General features: G+C 44.2%; 1 protein-coding gene across 3 annotated transcripts in view; it reads left to right on the top strand.

The window, feature by feature from the left end:
• LOC138620743 (nck-associated protein 5-like) overlaps positions 1 to 23,534 on the top strand; it is a 103,014-nt gene that overhangs the window by 19,223 nt on the left and 60,257 nt on the right. For 2 of the 3 annotated variants that reach the window (XM_069698188.1, XM_069698187.1), the window contains exon 3: positions 22,178 to 22,241. In XM_069698188.1, the coding sequence (XP_069554289.1) occupies positions 22,178 to 22,241 (64 nt within the window). Of the gene's footprint in view, positions 1 to 9,519; positions 9,971 to 22,177; positions 22,242 to 23,534 lie in introns of those variants that run through there. The other variant, XM_069698189.1, reaches the window with a different exon arrangement.

Genomic DNA, 23,534 nt, shown 5'->3' with positions numbered 1-23,534 from the left:
TTCAGCTAAAACATAGACCTCAAGGAAAACAAAAAACGCCTCCTTCCACGTATTGGGCATCGTCTCACGATGTTGGAGATGTCCCCCAACCACCCCTCTGAATATGGGGCCCATCAATCCGTCAAGAGGAGAAAGAGAAGCCCTTACATTCCTCTAGTTCTCTGCATCCTGATTTCATGACCCAGTGACCTACTACATTCATGTCTCTCATTGTACCATATTATTGGGTAGTTTCACACTGGTGAAGTACACAGATTGGACAATTATAGTTTCTTTTTTTTAACCACATTATGTTTTTTTTAACCAGTGAGGATGCTGGTATATTAAATATCCACGTCGTTATTTCCAATAAACAGACAATACAATTTTCTCTTTGTTGTGGTCAGTATGTTTTTCCCTTTAGAAAGACCATACAGAGACTACAGGCTACTTTTGGTGGTACCATGAAAAAGATGTTGTGATTGTTTGGAGCATGAATCAAAAGCAGAGACAGATGAGGCATATGTTACAAAAGTTGGATCTTTTACAGACATTTTTAAACATTTCGTTTCTTGCCAAGTTAATACCATCTGTGGAGCTATAAATGGGTCAGTGCCACATTTTATGCCTACAGGTGGTGAGTTTATACTAAAGAATAGGCATAGATATTTAATTACGTGGATCTAATTAAAGATCATTTTCAGCTTGTTTTTTAATCGTCCGTCAAAAGCATCTGCTGTATCCTCGACATCCTCACGCACGCACAGACACACACACACACACACACACACACACACACACACACACACACACACACACACACACACACACACACACACACACACACACACACACACACACACACACACACATATTGTCTCTTGCACTCCATCTCAGCATCATTGCCCGACGGAGTACAAAACCCCAGTGGGATGCTGGCCGGGCTTTCCTGCTCCCTCCATTCAATGTGACCACTTCCTTGACAGACGGAAACAAAAGCTCCACGGCACAGTGTCAACATCAGATGGAGCAGATCCAAACTTGGCACCATCAGACACGACGTACAGTCAAGAGTCTAACCCGGGGATTCTTCATCGTTTGTTTGCTCTCATTAAACGTGATGAAATGTCTTTTTAAATGTCTGCAGTCTCATTAGTGGTGGCCTTGATGTCCTGGTGACACACAGTCAAATCCAAGTCTGTGGAGGAAAATGGAGTTTATTATAGATGTCTGCTGAGTGACAGACATGTATGGGCGGGACATATGGATGCTCTGCAGAGTTAAAAAGCATGACGGGTGGGGAGTGAGTTTGCATGACCTCTTTCTGACAAGCTGCTGTGTCAAGGCACCGTGACGGTGTAATCTTCCCTGTGGATTAAAACAATGTGGATTAGATTTTTTTTTTTTCCTCTCTCTCTCTATCTCTGTGTTCCCACTCTTGATTTGTTGCTGTGCTCAGCTTTTTTTCTTTTTTTTTTTGCACCTGAATCTTCCTCTGACCTTGTTTTTAGTGGGTCAAGCACACCGTGGCTGGCCTCTACCAGGTCACATGGCCCAAAGCTGGCCTCACCTGCCATTTTCTGCCTGCTGGAGCAGATGGCGTTTGTCTGTGACCCCTTCCACACCTTGGAGGACAGGGAGGGACGAGGAGGCAGGCAGGGGGCCCCGCTCAGAGCAACTGGGAAGTGGGGAGGTGTGGAAGGGGGAGGAAGCAGGGGACTCAGCTGGAGATGCTCGGGGCTTAGGACAGGTTGCGTGGAGCAGGCAGCTGCAGCTCAAGCCGAAAGGACATTAACGACGACATCTGCTGATCAATAAGCTATTTGTCATGTTCATGGAGCAACGTCACTTCGCAAGGCAGAGATAGAAAGTGGAGGTCAGATCAGATGTGCACTTAGCTGAGGGATTATAGGTAATAGGACTTGCTTTGTGTAAGTGAATTTGCCTGTGGGTAGAATTGAAAATTGACCAGTTTTGTCCTGTAAGAGCTCAACATTTCTGCCTATTTGTCCTTGCCTGATCAGACAAGGGTGGTTTGAAGATTTAGGATTGTGCATTTAGAAGAACCATCAAAAACTGCCTGAATATGTTACTTTTTGAAGTGTACTTTTTTTTTTTAATGTTTGTCCTTCATCAGTGTAAATCCCCTTGTGTCATTTGAGCTTCTGTTTCAAATCTTTATAATTGATTACCCTATTAATAGTTTTTCAGCCACTAATCACTGGAGTCAATAAAAAATGGCAGCAACAGCTTCAAGTTAAGACTTTAAAAATGTCTCCAGAAGCGTTTTAAGAGACTTTAAGTGTTTCACAAATGTGTCATTTAGGAGGACATATAGAGGAAAATGTCCTTGCACCCCTATGAAGAAGGTTAAGTGAGAGGGAAATAAATGAGTGACTATATACATGCGAAAGAGAGAAAGAGACCACAGGAGCGCAAAGCTGGGAAACAGCTTTACAAATCTGGACCTTGCTGATGTTACTACAAGGCATATCTGGCCTCAAAGACGCCTGTGTGCTGCCGGCGGTCGGTCTGAGCAAGATGAAAGGCTGTAATCCGCTGCTGAAGTATGTGGCGAGGCCTGTTCTGTCGATGAGGAGGTGGATTGGGTTCAGCCTCCCGCAAACCCTCCAACGCCCCAAGGATCTGCCGTCTCGCTTGGGCGAGAGCCATGCGTTTTACAACTTTAATTGGATAAGATGACCGGTCTAATGCAATAATTTGATCATGCTAAGCTCCAAAGAGATCTAATACACTCTCAAAGTATATTTGTGTGCCCTCTGAAGTGAGCGACTGAGCCTAATCCATCTATTAGAGGTCACTTTACGGCCCAAAATATCTGAAAGGAGCAGTTAGTGCGTAAATAAATCAATCCATGAAACCTTCATTGGAAGCTTCATGCAGTGCTGGAATTTATTTTTTCTTGTTAATTTTTCATTGAAATTTTGTTTTGTTTTTCAAATAAATTCTTGATTAAAGCTTGTGGGGTGCAAACAATGAAGAATCTGAGGCTAAAACAGGAGGTAGTCACGGCACAAGTGCTTCCCTTTCATGTGCTGTAATTGGCAAAAAGCTGCTCGCATCTATGAGAGTTTGATTGTTTGCAGGACAATGGCAACGTGTCCTGTTGATCATCACGGTACTCGTCAGTGAGGAGTTGACGGCGAACATGAACTCCCCGAAGCAATTAGCTAAGGAGGCGACGCTGTCTGTGCCCTGTGACACAAATCTACACCTGCTTGTTTATCTTGGTGAGGATTCACTAACTCTGTCTGGCAGCGGCTCTCTCGTCCTCCCCAGTCCTATAAACGCCGAACACTGCAGCCCTGATTCATGTGGTTAAAATACACACGTCGGTTTTATGGAGCTTAAGAGAGGAAGAGGTTAATCGAATGGTTTAATGAAGCCTTTTACCGATGCTCCCTCAAGGTCGTTTTCTCAGCCACTCACAGCGCTGCATTCCCATGCACACTGAAGAGTGCTGCTTCCCTCTCCACATATTACTCACGATAAGCCTTCGTGTTTCTTTTTCTGATGCGTTCAAGGTTAAATATGAAGCTAGAACGTATTCTAAGAAACTCCACACTTTACGTAATGAATCTATCTTTTTCCTTTAGATGCACCGTTGCAATAAACAATTTAGGTTGCTCCCACCTGGGATGCTGTGGTTTCACAACATGGATATGCAGTGCTTTATGGGACTTGTGATACGTATTCTTGAAATTTGGACTAAATGGGGTATTATCTGCATTCCTAGAAGCAATTAGCTGTGTTTAAGAGCTGAGTCTTTTTCATTGGGGTCTTGTGTAATGTTTTAATTACCGCTATTGTTATTCAGAGTTTTCACACACTCATTTAAATGTCTTGTGCTGCAAAAAAAATCACTTTAATTATGCATTGCTTGAGAATATTATGGATTTTATCTGATTTCAGTCACTGTGGCATTGTCTGCTGCACGTTTGATTAAATGAAGGTTCGCAACAACATTCAGGTCTATTAATATCAGTTGAGTTCCTCTGCGCTGTGCGGTGAATAGATGTTTTTTTTTTTTTAACAAGATTAGCTTGGGTTGAATGTGTTATGACTTCTATTGTGCTCCTGCAAGTGTGCAGTTCTTTTGACTAATAGATGTGCTGTGAAGCGCTCCGATAAACATCCTCACTTTAAGATAAGAAACGCGATAGAGTCTGTGTGGGTTGTATTGTTGATAGACTCTGTGTGGTTTGGACTGTTGATAGATCCTGTGTGGTTTTGGCTGGTGGATGTCACAGTGGTTGCATCCACGCTATTTACCTCCAGCTCAGGGCTCTTTGGGAAAACATCCTCATGTTTTTGAGGAAACAGAAAGAGGTGAAAATGTGTAAACCTCACAACATGGTCGACCTAAATGTGTGCGAGTCAGTGATGAAGTGATTATTCATAAAATCTGATGTTTCTTTTTACAAAGATTGTGTTTCGGGCATTTTATGCCTTTTAATTGGTAGTGTTAGTGGAGACGATGGAATGACAGCAAAGATCAATTATCAATATGTAGTGGTGCAGGTTCCATACATGCTTTGTAGCTTGATGGCATTAAATAGGAATGTGGAATCTTTTTTTTCCTATTTGCATTAAAAGAGTAAATAATAATAGTGGAAAAAATATAAAGCAAAGACCTTCTAGTGACAAACTTTGTGACAATAAAAATCTGTCTACTGCTGTGACTAGCAGGGCCGTTGGTGTGAGGAGGACACCACTAAGATTACTCCACAATAGCCCCATTTGTTAATTGTAATCACACGAGGAATGTTCAAGTATTTTTTTTTTTTAAGATTTACTTAAATTGAATTAAAGATTATCTCCATCGGTGCTAATCCTGCTCATTCCAGTCTCACTGTTTTTAAGCATTTCCTGAGATTCATGAGGAGGAAAATCTTGCTGGACCACCATCCTGCGAATCGTTCCGCCCCCATCACCCTGCTTAATGAATCATGACGGAAGTGCATTATCGTTTTCATTGTATTACACACTTCATCCTGCCACAAAGAAGTTAAATGACACAGTTAGACTCTCACTATCGCACACGCGCACATGCACGCACACACACACACGCACACACACACACACACACACACATATACACACAATCCCTGGAGCGGCTCTTGCAGCCATCATGTGATCTGTATCTGTCTGGGTGTTTGAGCTGTGTAGATCCTGGCCAGCGTTGTTGGGTAAACAAACGCACTGCCTGTCGACAGCGTGGCATTTCCTTAACTCGTCTTGATGCAGAAAACACCCCACCCCCTCCCCTCTGTTTCCTAAAAGACTCTAGCCATGCTGACATCTGAATATGTACACACACACACACACACACACACACACACACACACACACACACACACACACACACACACACACACACACACACACACACACACACATAGTACCCCTGATGTGTTTCCAAATGATTTTACACCCCTTAGTTTTCGTTTGGTATATCAGACATTAAACTGGCTGTTCTCAGAAGTATGTCTGAAGTTAAACACACGCTAATCATCTTTAAGATGCTCGAGAGGCAGGAAGTTTTTCTTCTCCTCCTCCTGTGTGATTAATGTCTGACTGGGAACACACACCTACACGGCGGAATCGACTGGTCTGGTAATGAGCGCAAGTGACACATGCTGGCCCCCTCTGGTCACTCATCTGTGATCAAGCTGCAGGGGATTAATGTCATGGAAGGAAAGTGTGGCTGATGGCTGGAGCCCTGGACTAACAGGATGTTTGTACTTTGACATTAACAATGTAACGCACTACATTTACTCTTTTTCTTTTACTTTTGAGAGACTTCTACGTCATCTGGTATTTTCCACCTTGTACGTGTGTTGAAGATTTGACATACATTAAGCTTAGAAACGATTACCATAGATTGCACCATCAAGCAGCATTAATTAGTTAAATTTAGCTCCATTTGGAACGGATACAACTTTAACATTCTCAATACATGTTAATGCATCAATTATTTACATCTGGAATGAGCCATTCTTCACTTTTAGGACATCTTTAACTGGGTGATAGCATCGCAATGAATTGCAAATTCTGATCCAGCTTGACTGCACAGCAGGATTTACATTAATCGTACCTGAAATGTGCACTTGTCCATATTTGATTTGCCAGTCGGGACACTAGTGGATGCTCTGACCTTGTGTTGTGACAAAACTTTGACAAATCTGTGTTTCTTTGAATGAACTCTCTGCATCAGCACTCCCACAATGCAAAACACACCCTTATCTAAAAGTCAAGAACATTTCATCTTAGACTACGCAGGCAGAATTAGTCTTGAACAGACTTCAACATTTACATAAAGTGACAGGATTCTTGCTTGTCACGGAGTATTTTGACATTGTTGAATTGCTCGTTTCACCTCAGTAAAGGATCTAAATACTTCTTTAACCGCTGCACACATACTACCACAACCACTAGCATCCTTTTAACCTCGGCCACTCTACACCGCAGTTCAAAGGCGCTGACACTCACACGTACACTTGCACTACACACAACCACAACCAGCATCCCTTTCCCTCAGACCACCCTGCACCCCATTACAAATCTATATCGACCCACCGGCCCTCCAGCCACTGTCCCAGCACCATCCTGTCTCCTTCCCTATACCCCCCCTCCTCTCTGTGGAATGCTAACCTTGCCTGCGCGCTTGTGTGTGTGTGTGTGTGTGTGTGTGTGTGTGTGTGTGTGTGTGTGTGTGTGTGTGTGTGTGTGTGTGTGTGAGAGACAGTGGTGGAGCCAGGCTGGCTGTGTGGGCGGCCGAGTGTTTCCAAACAGTGGAATCTGTCACTGACACCCCTGGCAGAGCAATAAGCAGCGCCTTAATGAGCTCAGCAGATCACTCAGCACACGGAGCCGACACACACACACACACACACACACACACACACACACACACACACACACACACACACACACACACACACACACACACACACACACACACACGAACACACTTGCACTTTAGACACATACACGTGTGTACACGTGCATGAATTGTACAAATACACACGCACCATCAAACATACCCATCCATACTTTATTATGTAGTCATTGGACATAAATAAGGCTGTGAGGATATGTATTGACAATAATGTGCACTTAATGTATGAACACACACACACACACACACACACACACAGAAGCGTTTTATATACTTAAAAAAAAAGCGCACACATTCACACAACATGCTCGCCTATGCACATGCACAGAGCAATCCACAGCCTTTACTTACGCATGCATTCACAAACCCATTCATTACGTATGCAGTAACTGTTGTAACCCCCCCCCCCCCACACACACACACACACACAGGGAGTAAAAATATGTACTTATGGCACCAGGCAAACACACACTCACACACTTCCCAAGACACTCATTAAGCAGTTAAAATGGAAAAAAAACTAAGCTACACAAACAAACACGACCTGTTTCCTGATTAGAAGAAAAGGGAGGTGGTTCTTGAGAGTAAGCGCCACTATTTCTGACACCAAACGCCGCCTCTATACTGGACTTTGCTGTGTATTTGTCGCTGTGTAGACAAGAGCCATCGCTCAATGCTTCCTGGCTCGCTGCTGATCGAATTAAAAGGGAACACCACCTTCAATATTTTTTGATTACGGTGCATGTGTTTGCGTTCATGCTGACTCAGCCGTCCATTTGTCTTTTTTACCCAAATGGGACAATGGTTTCTAATTGGTGACCACCTGCTCTTGAAATCAAATCACGCTCGCTCCACATTCAGATTTCCCCACCAGACAGCTGCGCTTATGATAAACACAATCAGCCCTCTGCATGATGATTCAGTCATAATGATCAGGCATCATGAATCTTTGAGTTTTATGATGATAAATGGGAATACGGCTGCCAGTTTTAGAAGACATCCGATAACGAGACCTTGACAAGATGTGTCAGGTTTTTTTTATGATGGCTATTAACGTGGTGCCAGATTTCTCAGCATCAACTAATCTATACCCAAACTCTGACGGTGCAAGTTTATCTCCGGCCTTACTCGCTCCACCTTCCCTTATCTTGAAGTTATCCAGCCCCCCTCCCCTGCTCTTTCATTCTCCTGCAAGCTAATTTTCTCACATGGTTAGTGTCATTGTTCATTTAGGACATTAGTGACAGTGAATATGGGGCAAAGTGGCAGTGATGGCCCCGGCTCCAAGTCAGCCCCGTCCTTTCTTTCCCCTCTTTAACTGAGCGCTCCTGTCACCGGGACCCTTTTAATTCCCCCTTTCACCCCTCCGGTGCCCGCCCCCTCTCGCACTGGTCCTATTGGGGAGCAGACAATAGAGGATGCCCCCCCTTCCTCTTCCTTCTCTGCCTCTTCATCCCCCTCCTTCTCATCTCCCTCAGCCCTCACAGGCGTCCTGCCTGGTTGAGGCTATGGGCTCCAGGCTGCAGTTTGTCACAGCCATTCAGCTGAGACTGATTGTGATTGCGGCAGATGGGCTGGAGTCACTCGGCCCAGGCAAACCCAAGCACTTCTCTCTCTCGCTCTCTCTTTTTCTTTCCCAGCGTTTTTTTTTTTTTTTTTTGCTTTGGCCTTCACTTTTTGTCCTTCGCTCTCTTGATCTTGATCTCTTCCTCGGTTGTCCCTATCTGTCTTTTGTCAGCGCCTTCTCTTTGTGATGTGTTGTTTTCCAAGAGCTCAGTTTTCCCCGTCCACATTTTGAAATAATGCGCTGATTTAGCAAGCTTACGTCCTCAGAAAGCTTCCAGCCAAGGTGATTGTCAGATTATTTAACTGCATCTGAAAGCCGCTCACCCAACACCTTTCTGACGTTGGAATTCAGAGAGCTGCATTTGACAGTTTTTGTAACTTTCATGACAATCCATCAACTACTGTATGTCCAGGTGTGCAGGGTCTGAAAGTTTCTCTTTTTTTTTTTTTTTTTTATCACATAGTGACTTCCATCACTTTTTGCACCATAAATGCATTCAAGCAGAGATACCCAAAGGGTGCAACGTTTTTGAATGGGTTTGATGAGACCTTTGATGTGGACATTTTCTTCTTTAGCTGTCCCTGTCTGTCCTTTTTGTCACCTTCTCTGCCTCATCTCCTCTGCACTGAAAGAGTCCAGCTAGTGGAACATCACAAGCGGTCTGTCGCTTGCATGTTCACGTCCCCTTGTTGGGAGTTACCCCCCCCCCCTTCAAACACTGTTGTCACCCCTCAAAAACTCCTCCTTCCATGTGCGAACCCCCACCCCAACCTCGCTTCTCCTCCCTTGAGTAAAAAGCCACCTTCAGAGAGGCAGCGGAGCAGCCGTCTCCCTGAACACATGTTAGATGTCCCGTGAGCCGGAGGAGGAAGGACGCAGTCAGAGAGAGAGAGAGAGAGAGAGGCTTGGAGGCAAACAGAATGAGAGAGAAAGAGATAGAGGCAGAGACAGACTGAGGAGAGAAATATTCAGAGGAAAAGATAAAGCCGGGAGGCGGGGTGGGCGGGGGACGGGGGGGGGGAGGCTCACAACGCTGTGTGAAGAGGAGCCTCTGAGCGTGTGTGCGTTAGTGAGAGAGAGCGCAGCGCAGAGGGAGAGTGTATGTAGAAGAGAGGAAGAAGAGAGGAAGAAGAGAGGAGGAGAGGGAAGCAGCATCGGGAGAGTCAATGCATGTTGCCAGATTGAGAGACACCGGGAGGGTAGAGGACAGAAGCAAAGAGGAGTAGGAGAAAGAAAGGGAAGCAGGGACTTTAAGTGCTTGAGGGAGGACAAGGAGGAGGAGGACGAGGAGGAGGAGGAGGAGGAGGAGAGGCAGTTTGGTCTCAGTCAAGTAGAGAGGCAGGCAGGCAGGGAGCAGTGTGGAGCCGGCAGTGCTGCATTGTGGATGTAAACTTTATCATCTGCGGGATCAGAGGGTAGCAGCTGCAGAGCAGGAGGAAAGCGTGCTGGTGGATTACCATGTGTGTCCTCTGAATGCACCAGGATGCTGCATCTCCACTTGGGTAAGAGGCGGACGGTCGTCAGCATGCCTGACATTACAAAATGACAGCGTTTCTGGAGCGGCAGCACAATTTTACTGTCATGTTGTATGATCTACATTGTGCCTGTTTGTGGATTTGGGTTGTGTATTGATGTATATTTGTGCTTCACTGCTGTCAGGATAATACAGCCAGCTTTAGCTGCAGTAGCAGCCAATTCATAATGATTTATTTTCTCCGACTGCACCTCCTTCACCGTCTTTACTTTGCGCTGATCTGCGATTTTCCTAATAATCCTCCGAGGAGGAACATATTCCAGATAGCAGCACTGTACACATGTGCAGGGGATGATCTCGTATCTGCACTGAACCCGATTAGCCATTTGTGAGGGGGAATCGCGTGTCCTGTTGCTAGTGGCAACAGCATGGGGGCCGGGGTGCTGCGTAAACCACTTTGTTTCTGATTGATAACAGAAGGGAACAGATAGCAGCAGTCGTTTAAGCGGAGGTAAAACAATCCAGCATTGCAGGGGATTCGTATGTGCAGGAATGTATGTTTCGCCCTCCCTCTGCTTCTTTTCTTTCCTTATAGTCTCTCTCAAGCAGATTAAGATTTTCAATCCGGGCCCCTAATCCCAAATTAAAATGACTGGCATTGAACTGGGTGTGGATACTAAGTGGTGGAGAATATGGATTACAGGGATATGGCCTCTCTGTTATGGTCAGCTTCTCTGCCGCTTCTTCTTAATGTGGCATGAAGTGCTGCACTACTGCTCCCTATATGTCAAAGTCACAGCAGGTCAGAGGTCTTCCTTTATAGTCAGCCATTTTTACAGTCGACAGCAAGAGTCTATAGGATGCTTGCCACCAACACACCAAGGATGCCAAGCGTAGGATTGTGGATGATGGCTTTATGTTTTTGGCTGACTTTGTTATCTCTAAAAACAGAACTGCAAGGGAGCACAGAAATGAGAGCATGGGAGAGTATGGGAGGTATCATCGCGCTCTTGCCAGAATGAAATGCCATTCTCTGTCTTTTTAAAAAAAAAAAAAAGCTTTAGTCAAGCTTTAGTTTGCCCTGGGAACTAGTGCTTCCCATAAACAAGAGCAAAAAATAGCATCTGTCATGTAGTGGATGCTTTATAACTGCAAACGCCAATGAATGAAGGACAAGAAACAAAAGCACATTTTTCAAAGTTTTTTAGTAGAATCTAACATTAACTCAAAGAGCAAGGTGTTTATTGAGGTGAGCTTTAACCCAACATTTCCAACAGGCTCACCAGGAGAAGTCAGACTCCCAGGAGTGCTCCAAAGTTCGGGGCTTATTACAAGGCAAACGGCAGTGTGGGTCCAAACTGAGCTACACAACTTTTCCTACTTCACACCTGCTCTGCATTCTAGTTTTACACAGCTCATAATCTGCTATCTGTCCAGTAATCTACTGCAGAGACTTCAGTCTTCGTGAGTTATACCAGTGAAGCTCATTCAACTATTGCAAAGGTCATGTATTGTATGTACAGTAGCAGTCCCTGTTGGGGCTACAGTGAAGCTGTTTGGTCCAGTTTCTGTTCACACAGTGTCCATTTAAAGCCTTTATTGGGAGCAGAGCAGCTGGCGGTGATATCATCAGCAGGGCAGATGTGTTTGGGGCAGTTTGAACCACGCTACCCTCTGAAACCTACCTGGGGATTACTGGGTAAGAGGATTGCCAAGTGGAGGGATTTGATTTTATAGAATTAAAACTGTAATTCTCTCCGTCCCAGCCATGCCACAGTGCAACCATTTCTCCATATTATTTTTTTCCCCCTCCTGCTGCCATGTTCCAGTATGTATCAACAAGGTCCATTACTACATCATGTGTCCTACATTTAGGCAGTTTGGATGTAAAAGTTGCAACACAGCCATGTTTGCTGCACGTTTGAGTGGAAGTCTAACATGCTGTTATAGATGTGAGAATAAGCACTGCAGTGTTTTAGATGCCTGCGGCTGTTTCAGTTGGCATAACCCGAGTGTTAATTGTTACCCAAAAAAACCCTCCTGTGTGCGTTTGAATTTTCTTCCACCCCTCCAACTCGTGTCCGTCACTTTGCCTCTCACTCCTCTACTTCCGATTTTCCAAACTTTTCCTCCTCCCCTTTCGTCTCTTCCCTGTATGTGGTGCTCTGTATTTGGTGACCCTCAGCCAGCATATTGGGTTCAGGTCAAACAGAATTACTGAGGAATGTTCCCCTGTTCAATGGATGGCCCAGTGGGCCTCAGCATGGGAGCACTTCCCCTTCATTGACAGCCAGGGGACTTTCATTTTGAAGGGGGTGGTGGGGGGTGAGTGTGTGTGTGTGTGGGGGGGGGGGGGGTTCTTCCAGACAACTTTCCCATATAATTCCCACTGTCTTTGCAGTGTTCATCTGCACTGTGGAGCTGTAAGCCAGTTTAATGATGTGAGGCACATCTCAGGATCTTGCCAGCCTGAGCCTTGTTGAGACGCTCTGCTTCTGTGACTGCAGGCCATCCAGCTCAATTAAGGGTGCTTTGAATGCATTCTTCCCCTCGGCCTGCTCTACATTTATCTTCCCCCACAAACAACACGTGGGAACTCTAAAAACGGTACGAGTAGAGCTCTCTGGAGCTGGTATGAACCTGTTTTTGCAAATACAGCATCTAAAAAAAAAACTTTAAAAAAAAAAAACTAGCTCTATAAAGAATTCTGACATTTTGCCACAGAGATTTTTTTTTTGTTTTTTTTTTTTTTGTTATGCAAACAGCCACAACACATTGTATTCCAGCTGAAGTCTCATGCTTTGTGTTTCACTGAGTGTTGGAAATGCGGAAAAATTGGACTATCAGATGTCTTTTCTGGATGTCTCCTGTTGGCTCTAGTTAGAGTAATGTCACTCAGGGAAAATATAAAGTTAAATGGTCCGAAACAATTTATAACCAATAAAAGGCTTTTATTTGCTAGCTATCAGTGGCTTATTGCATGCACTGACTGTTTTGCCTGGAGACAAAGCATTACCCAGACACCCTCACTGACTGTTAAGTGATGTCATTAGAGCCAGAGCATTTTTGTGGTTTCTAAACGGATGAACTCGCTCCATGTAAGTTCACAAAGGTGCGAAGACTCGTGGGCTGTTTTTGCAGTTACTGCATTTAAATGGCCTGTTTTCCAGTCAGAACTGGCATAAAATATTATCTCTTTTTAATAATGGTAGTTTGAGTGTCTTGGCTTGCAAAGATAAGCTTTTTGTTTTCCCTTTATAGAGGCTTTAACTGATACGTCTCATGGTGTTTCACTTCTTTGGAAAAAGAAATCTCAAATAGGATTTGTTTTTTTAGGTCATAGTCATGCATGCCAACAGTTTACAAGATAATATGGTGTTGTCCTTGTTTACTATACTCAGACTTCCAGCTGACACACTTTCACAGTTGCATGCATCTCTCAAGTTTTTAGATCAAAGCAGTCAAAACCCACGTTGAGAGAATTCCCTCTTGTTTCATATTTCTTTCCTTGTCACAGTGATACTTTCAGCGGCGCAAGCTGTTTATGAGGTTGGAAAAGAGGTCAGTGTCGTATTTGAGGTTGTGCGGGGTGGGGAATGTCAACAAACTTCAGCTCCCCACTATCTTGGCTCTAAATCATTGGATAATAGAGGGAGAAACATGCAGGACCACATCCAGTGGCTGGAGGTGTTGGCGCAGCTGGAAAGGAAATGGAGAGAGGCTGCTGGAGAAGCTCACCTTTGAGCTGTAAAACTCTTACCCAAACACCTCTCGTTGTATTTCAGTTCTTTTAGCCATTTGGTGACAGTCTTTACTTAGAGTGAATTACAACAAGGGCAGTAACTTTTAGCTGCTTGATGACCAGCATGCCAGAGTGCCAGAAGGAGAATGCTATGGCAATATTCACGTGACAACTGAAAGAACACGGTAGGGCGAATTGCTCGGACCAAACATGTTTTTTTCCAGGTACCTCCATCTGTTTATCTGTCAATTTTCACCCATCACCCGGCAAGTTAAATAGTTTTGACATTTTTCTATCAAAGGGATGGAAACTACACTGTAAAACCAATTGAAATGAAGGGACACAACTGAACCAATGACTTTTGAGAAACAACTATCTGCAGCAAAAATACAGATCAGATAAATTGAGCGACTTTTGCAGCAGCTGCCTGACACAGACATGCACCCAGGGGTAGGTGGGGTAGAGATGGCCGACCCTTGACTGGAGTGCTTCTGTTTACTGTACCTTTGTCTGTATTGTATTTGAAGCGGCCATTTGTCTGCATCTGTAAAGGGGCTTCTGTTTGCCTGCGTCTCTGAAAACGATGTGTTGACAGCCGCTGCAAAAAAAAAAAAAACCTGCAGCCTTTGCACAGCCTCCATGAGTCAGCAGAACCTTCTAGTATTATGGTACAGTAGTAATTGTGAGTCCCTGTTCCCCAATTACGTCAATGCAGGCCAGGCCGGGTGTGAAATACGGAACAATGGAGGAAACATGTGACATACATACCTTTTTACTGCTAAACATGTGCAGGCTGTTAAATGAGCATTTTATTTAATCAAACTGCTGCTTCATAAGAACTTTTTTGAGCATCTCTGTATTGTTATTGTTTTATTACCGATGTAGGATTCAGCTGATTCCTGATTTTAAAGGTTTAGAAACATTTTAATCTTAGCTGAAGGGGAAATCTTGCTGGAGGGGGGAATTATACAGTTTTTTATTAGCAATTTCAGGGAACATTCAAGAATCCTGGTGTTCAGATGCACGGCCTTTTTTCAACTGTTTCTACCTTCCTCCTGAGAGGAAGATGTATCAATCAGTCATTGTTGGACATGCCGAGAGGAAGAGACATGTTGTTGAGTTTTGGGAAGTGTGTGCATCAGCTCCTCTTCCACCCTCTGCAATTTTTAAATACCCAGACAAAGGCGTCAGTACGCTTCAAAAGAAGTACTTATTATATCATCAAATGGCGTCTCCTCCCACGCATCCCTCTTTCATTGTCAGAACTGAGCAGCGCTGCGTCTGACAACGTTTGTGACTTCAAACAGTTAAGTATTCTTATTCTAGATATTTTGGTCACTTTGTATGCCGAGTGCAACACCATGGCTGCTTTTGAGGAGAGACGTTCCCATTCATACAATTCATTTCATCTAGAATCTATTTCTCGCTTCCTTTAAGCGTGACATCTTTGGCCCAGGTTCAAACATTTTTGCCTTTAAACACGGTTTGGCGTCACATCTTCTGGATTCATTTGAAGCGTACAGTCTTCATCTCCACACACATCTGCAGAGATGTTTATGTCTATATTGGCAGCAGGATGATTCCAGAGATTTGTTTATTGTGTCCGGATGCACCTCACAAGGTGAACTCCTAAATCATGAAGTAATTGTAGTCCAGCGTGAAAGGTGCTTTACTTAAACGCAATTATGTGTCGGAGTGTGTGACTGGAGAGACAAGACTCACTGGGAAAACTTAATCAAACACAAGATTACTACCTGTTGGATTATGAATGTTTGGCTGGGAATCCCTGTTGAAGCTTGATTTCAAAACAAGTGTGTTTGTGTGTATTTTTTTTACACTTTTGAGGAGGCAGCGTGTTCTATCTCATCCTCTATGCCCCATATCAACTCATATGCCTTCTTCATATCTGTGTTTGTAGGTGCAGCAACAGTCATCTCTTTTTTATGATTTGGACATAAAAGATTCAAAGTTGTGTGAGTGTGTATGCATGTCTCTGAGTATCTTTGCCAGTGTGTTTGTACATGTGTGCTCATCCATGTGTTTAAGTGTGCCCCCTGTGTGATCATGTGTAGCTCCATCTTCACTCTGCATGAGCCGTGCTGGTGAGTAAACCCTCCCTCCCGACACAAGCAGACAGACAGATAGACGGGCAGGCAGGCAGGCGGGCTGGTGAGTGCTGCGGCCATATTTAAAGCACATCTGCTCATCCGCAATGTTTCGTTTCGTCTGGACAGGAATGCGTCTGTGGCTTGGAAACAATTGAGGTCAGGCCCTGCTCAGAGAATAAGAAAACATTTAGGGAGACAGACAGTCAGGCTGGGGTAATCCACGCTTGGCGAGTGCATTCCTTGGAGCTCAGGAGAAGTCTCAGAGGATTCTTCATGTCTGATTTTTGCTGCTTCAGAAGTTCCAAGATGCAATGCCTGTATATGACCTGATCATGGCCCACTAAACATTTAAGTCACTGCGCTGGCCTTGATGAGTCCTTAAAGTTGTTTATGGGTGCAAAGACAAAAAAAATTCACACAGTCTTGCGATTGCATCCATTGATCATGTGCTCTGAGTTCACATCAGTCCCAGCTGTCAAAAATAACGAAAAGATTACACAGTGCTTTTATGTTGCACAAGTAATTAAGCTACCCAGCGCTGAGATTCATGTGAAGTCCTGAGGCCAATGTGTTATCACAGAGGGAAAGTATAAACAACTCCACGCACTCAACATGTTGTTGACTTTGGATAATTCCTGCTAATCGTGATCATCTCAATTCATTTAACTACATTACTCAGTGTGGTGCACACGTGTGCAAACAAAGTCCAATGCACAACTCCTTTGATAAAAGTATAAGGGTGAAGTTATGGGTGTGAAGATGTTGGTGTTTGTCGGGCACACTGGTGTCCAAATCCACACAGGAATACAGCTCTTTGTTTGGCGAGGCATTTGTCATGCACGGCACCTTTTGTAATTTTCACGGAAATGAAAGCATTTTTATATAAATGTGATTCGACATACATTTTGGTGTCTTCGTAATCGTTCGCTGTGAAAACAACATTGAATAGAATAGAATGTTAATCTTCAATGGAAACGGAAGAAAACTTGTTAATGATTTGAGATGTACCATTTCACAAAGTTAAGACGTCATCAGGCCACATGGCAGCCTCGAAAGGCGTGTGTTCTTTGTGTGCTCACAGCAAAACCTCTTCACATTTCACCTCGTCAATAATTGATGGTCTGCCATGGTGAGGTAAGGCTCCTTGTGCCTGGCTGGCTGGCTGGCTGGTTGGCTGGTTGGCTGGCTGGCTGGTTGGCTGGCTGGTTGGGTGGTTGGGTGTGTGAGGTGCTGACATGTGGCTCCTGTTTTTCTGCTGCCCTCAGACAGGGTCCACGGCGGGAGACGGGGTCAGGAACCAGCTGTGGGTGAGGCGGTGGGAGCAGGCGCAGGTCAGGCCGCTGTTCAGCACTCATGATGACACTTCTTGGTGATTGATTGGACCTGCCTAATGCATTGGGACCAATTGAACGGTCACAGATGTGCAAGCCCCACCCCTTAGTCTCATGAACCAGATGAAAGTGCTTACACTCTGAGCTGTAGCAGAATTTGACGCCATCTCAGTATTTGCAGAAAGGTATTTCTTCATTAAAGTCATAATGAAGAGCAACTATTTGGTGATATGTTGCATTTGTCACAGCGATTAATGACCACAGATGGTGAAGTGGGATATTAGATTCCTCCATCAGAACGAGAAGGGAACATTACAGTAGAAATTAGACTCATGCAAGGTGTGAAAAGATGCATTTTTGATCTAAATATATAATTCTACATTTTTTGAGCCACAGGAATTCATGTTAAAGCCCATCTGGACTTCAAGCTCTCTGACAGTTGTAACTCTGTTTTCCTGTCAGGCTGGGTTGGATGTTATAACTTATCAAACGGCTCGGTGGGCTCATTGTCCCACACTGGAGGCTGGGGTGACATTTTTTGGATCGGTGCAGAAGGTTACATAACATAGCTGTAGGAGGATTAAGGATGGGAATGACCGTTCCGGAGTCGAAACCAAAACGTAGCCAGAATCCTTGTGAAGAGGATGCCCTGTGTTGGCCATGGGGTTTGCGTGCGTATCAGGGCTCTTAACCCAGCAGGAGTGCAGACACTAATACATAAATGCATGGCAGCTCTGCTCTCATCCAAACATTGATGCTTCCCTCCCAGCCACTCTGGGTACAGTTGTGGTTCAGAAGGATTGAAATGTTTAGCTCCCTGTAAGCCTCGGTGACAATATCGAAACAATGTTTTTTTTATTTATGCATCTTATATGCATCAGGATGTGTGTATTTATGCCGGTTTGTGTAACTTTTTCAGGGAAACAGTTGAAGCATGTGGTGTTTAATCTGTTAACATATTTCTGTGCAGAGGAAAGATTAACCACACTTGATAATTAGATGGTGCACAGTATTGCAAGGAAAAGAGGAAACCAAAATGCAAGACACAGCACTTTTTTCTCTTTCATTATGTGCTTAACAGCAAACAATGTACAATGGATTAAACCACCTGTATGGCAGAGCTGTGATAACAGTGATGAAAACACAGCTAAACGTCTGCCTCCCATAATGCAGTTCAAAGCGCATGGGTCTGACATGTCAGCTCAAGTTGGCAAACGCTCTCAGCATGATTGATCCTCCCTCTGCCCTGACAGATCGTGTCTTTGCATGCCGCCACCGCGACGCTCCGCGGCAAGCAGCCGGCGCGTTGTCTCAACGTGACCGAAGGAGGAAGAAGCGGGTGCACAAGGCGGGTTTACATGGTGTCTGAAAGGCAGAGAATGTGTGGAAGAAACGGGGTTGATCTGCTGTGAATGCAACAAGGCGGGTTTCGGGATCTCTCGGTCTGTCTTATCTTAAACAGAGAGATGTGGAGTGTTTGATGCTGCTGGGATCATATGTGAACAGAAGGGTTAGTGATCTTTGAGGTGTGCAAAGTGTGTGTGGGCGGACAGGAGATACCGTCAGCTAAGGAATTTGAGAAAGCAGGTGTACACGCTTGGTGGGTGCTTATACATGCTGCTGATACAACATACTGTATCCTAAACCAAATCATTTTCAGGAATTAAGAATATGAACCTTAACAGTAGTACCCATTTGTGACTGCTTTTAGCTTGAAAGCAGTGTAAGAAAGCAGTTTTTGTAGAATTGGCTTGACCTGATTTGTCTGCCGATGCTCTTATGACCAAGGTCTCTGGACTTCTGCTGCATGTTGATTCATAGAAACGACACAGTATACTTTACTGTGTGTAATAAAGACAAAAAAGCAGGGGTTGTGGCATTCGTGACTAGTTTGGCCTGCTCCAGCGAAGCTCGGAGGGATTCCCTCCTCTCCTAAGGCTTCCTGTGATATCAGGTGATTCCAGGTCACTGGGAAACTCCTGGAGGTCCACGTCTTCGCCGCTCATGATTGGCTGCTGGAATTTACTTAGCCAAGCTTTATAATGCTGCTCAAAGAGGAAGAAAAACAGCAGAGGAGGAATGTATACACGGTCAGCTGTCAGCTTCTGCTTTCATCACATGCTCGGGTATACAAGACAAACGTTTGAAGTGTGAAATATACCCAGTGTGTACCACATATAGAGCATTAAGTACACATGGTTCATTTTCCAGACCTTTCTGCCACAATGGAAACGATTCCTCCTCTTCTGAACAATAATTCTTGTTTTTTTCAAACTGGATTTGATTTTTGTAGTTTGGCCATTTTTATCCTTGCAATAATAATCTCTCTCAAACATAAAGAAAAGCAAGCAGTCTCACAGGTTGTAAACAAACTCCACATCAGCAAAACTTATTTGGAGAAGAAATGACCGCTCGTGCTTCCTCTGCTATGAAGGATTTTATGGTTTCAATATGGTTTAGATACACTGCTGGCTGAACATCTGACTGCTCATGCTTCTTGCAATGCAAAACTTTGTTAGTGTTATCTTAACCATTCGAAACAATGTCCATAACAACAGAAATAATACCCCAGTTAGAAGAAACTAGAATTATCCTTTAAAATGAGGCGTTTAGGGACCATGGCCAGTGTTCTGACCCTTCTGGATGACATTTATGAGGGGAAATGTAAACATCATAATGAATGTGCAAGACCCACCACACTATTATAACAGCAGCCTTTTACAAGAGATGGCTTGAGATAAACTTCTTGAGCCTTCAGGTTGGACTCTTGCTCAGTCTCAGGCCAGTTTACACAGCTGGTAAAAGTTTACAAATTGAGTGATTGGCAAAACGTCTCGCATCGATTTGAAATATGAATTTAGAGCGGTATATATCCGTCCACACACATACATAAACACATGACGAATACAGCGGGTTACAGATTGCTTTCATGTGAATGCTGTCCACATATCGCACAGTACCACGCCAACTGGATGCAAATGTTGCCAGTGAGCATTTTGCACCAGAGAACTGTTTTGACTACTGCTCGTGCCAATTACTATAATTATGTTTAACACAAAATTTCAAATTGCTCTATATTTGGCGATGATTTTCTTGGGGCGCAGTTGGCTCATGCTCGGTTGCTCCTGGAACATGCCTGTGCATAAGTGGCCTGAAACTTAACCCCTTACAGGGCTGACGCTCAGCCATAACACAGACTGGAGGAATGCCAGGCCAGTCCCGTTTAACAAAACAATATCTGCTCTGAGAAGTTCCAGAAAGCTTTTTTTTTTTTTTACCCCAGAATTTTTTTTTTTTTTCAAGGTGGTGTAATGGTGTACAGTATGTGGTAATAGGAAGAGACATTGTGTAACGAGAACATGAGGGTATTAGTCAGCCTCAGGTGTGGAGCATGCACTCACACACAGCTCTGTGCATGGTTTCACACATATATAACACCTTTACTTTGATGAACGCATGTACACACCCAAATTCGCGAATGCACAGACACGCAAACTTCCCATGTAATCCCAAATACACATCATATACAACATGCTCACACACCCAAACACACGCCCTTGTATCACTGCATCGACACTTTGCTCGACTTCCTTCTGGATTCGTCACCATCACACAGCGTGTTTCACAATCATTGTGCCAGGCTTGGCTTAATTCAGTCTAGTCCCATTAGAGGAAACACGGTGGTGAGAATGTCTTCCAGCACCAGCACCAGCAGCGTTTAGCTCAGCGCACTCCAGACGGTCGATTCATCCATCAGCCATACATCCCCAGCTGTCTCTTCATCACCAGGTTTTTTTTTTCCCCGACAGGTAAGCGGCTCGGAAACAATGAGGTCTTGTCACAGGCGAGGAGATGTTAGTCATGAGCTATTTTGGGGGTTGGTGATGTTGGCAAGGGGTCTGGGTGTCTGCTCGACTGAAGAAATGTGAAAAATGTGCTGGTGATTGTGATTACTTGTGTGTGTCTGGTGTAAAAAAGTCTTTATTAGGTCCCATGGTCCCATGTTAGGTGGCTTTGTGTGATGTTTACAAGGATTATACTTGGGTGAAATCGGGTCATCTGCCTCTTCTGCCAGTACACTTTGAGGACTTTTGTGATACATTTAGAGAGTACTATTTTTGAATGTACTATGAATGACTGACTTTTGGTCTTAAACAGATTCATGCACATGCTACCCTGCCAGAGGAGTTGGTTTGATCCTCAACATGTTTGTCATTTTCCCAGAAATATGAATAGAAGCACTTGTAGAGTGACGAGCTCTCAGCAAGCACATTCAGTGAGGGTTGACCTGGAGCAGTGCTTCGGTTGTTGTGATGTTTCAGGAGGGGCTCTAAAACAGGGCTCCTTATTATCCGTGCTAGTGTGCCAAGATTTATCCCATTAAAGTCTGGAATGCCCTCACGTGGGAAACAGATTGGACGTGCACAGTCAATTTCTTTGTTCAGCCTTGTTCATGTGTCCGTATTTGTGTGTAAGGCGGGGGAGAGTTTGTTATGAGTGTGTGTGTGTGTGTGTGTGTGTGTGTGTGTGTGTGTGTGTGTGTGTGTGTGTGTGTGTGTGTGTGTGTGTGTGTGTGTGTGTGTGTGTGTGTGTGTGTGTGTGTGTGTGTGTGTGTATGTGTCAGCGTGTTAGGTCTGGCGTGAGGATGCCCTGCTTTTTGTTTCCTCTGAGCTATTTTTGTCTGGACAGAACTGGAAGCTCTGTTTTGCGTGGTTAGCGAAAGACCTCGTCTCTTTTGTGTTTGTGTGTATATTTCTGTGTGTGTGTGATTTGCCGGCAGGCTTGTGCGGCTTCTGCTGTTTGTCAGAAGGCAGTGAAGGATGGAAGAGTGAAGAGCTGGAAGAGGAATTGTTTTCCTAATTTGATTTGAGGTCCAGAGCTGTGTTTGAGTGTCATATGATCAATTTAAATGTTCTGAATACTTGTTGATTTGGGGCAAAGTTATGGGTACCAGTGTTACTTTTTTTGGGACTCAGATCTGTCTGATGTGTTGCTGACTGATCAATGATCACACATTGACTCACTCTTATTTTCTCTCCTCTCTTTTTGTTTAGGGAAAAGTTGGCTGTGGCTCGCCTGCAGAGGGAAGTCGCACGGATCAAGAGCGAAGGAACAATGGTAAAGTACAGTGGAATCACTCGCCCCTGTAATCTGTGCAAAGTCAAAAAAGCCACAGTATACTCACGCGCACACACACACACACACACACACACACACACACACACACACACACACACACACACACACACACACACACACACACACACACACACACACACACACACACACACACAGTTAAGCCGTGCCAAGCTGTCATGCTGGCCAAAGTCAATCTAAAGTGTCTCAACTCTTCATCACATCTTCAAAAAGGAAAAACTCTGGAGAAACCTGTACATATGCAGTTATTTTACATTCAGTAAAATCAAATACTCTCTGAAATTTATAAAAATGTGTGATAAAACAAAATAAAAACAGACAAATAATCCAAGCATCGATGCCATCTTTATGCATTTGTCTGTTTTTGAACATCTGTGCCCTGGAGAGGTATTTGATGTCCTGTGTTTGCAGTCAATTGGATAAATCTCAACTAATCTGTAGGAACTACAGGTACTCAGAAGCATAGTCAGATTGTGTAATGGTATAAAGCTGCAGCTGGAGATTAAAGGTTGAGTTTGGGTTGATTAAAATACCTCAAAGGTCACACAATAACACAAACAAACTGAGCTGCCTCCATCAGCAACTATCAGCAGCGAACTAAGTTTTGTTTTCTGATCCCATCCACAGCAGGCATGAAAACAGAACTATTTATTTAATCTGTGTTGCTGCCTGCACAATGTTTTGTCCTAAGCTTTTAGTGGAAGTTGCTTTAAAGGAAGGTCTTTTTTTACACAACTTTCAAGGGAAGTTGTGAAAGCAGGCCAGAGTGTTTATCCGGTGGAGAGAAGCATATGTGTGTGTTCATCAGTGCATATCTTCTTCTCTGTATCCATATTTGTCGGTGTGTGTGTGTATGTGTGTGTGAGGGAGGTCAGAAAGTGAAAAGTTGAACCGTGTGATGAAGCAGTGCTCAGCTGATTGCAGCCTCCGAGCAGACGCTCTAACCACAGGCCCAGCTGTTTGACTGCACCCCAGTGACGCCTCTGACTCTCTTTATGGCAGCAGGCCTAAAGCAACAGCACACAAGGGCCGATGCACTCCCAGCTTTTCTTTTTGCTCTATTGTGTGCGATTCTCAATTGGTCCCCGAAGGAGAGATGCTTGTTTTTCTTCCTCGCCTCTACCTACAGTGGAAGAGGTCAAAGCACAGGGTCGGATACAGATCAGCCTGCCCGGAGCTGTGCAGGGGCTCAGTGTGTTGCTCAAAGCCACTTTGGCAAAGCAGAATCTTGCTTTCATTGAGGAGCTGCACCAG

This window comes from Brachyistius frenatus, unplaced genomic scaffold (genome assembly GCF_029030835.1).
Source record: "Brachyistius frenatus isolate BFR_SWC_R1_liver_20210118 unplaced genomic scaffold, ASM2903083v1 Contig_26, whole genome shotgun sequence".
Classification (NCBI taxonomy): Eukaryota; Metazoa; Chordata; class Actinopteri; family Embiotocidae; genus Brachyistius; species Brachyistius frenatus.
This window is presented reverse-complemented; position numbering and strand designations above follow the sequence as displayed.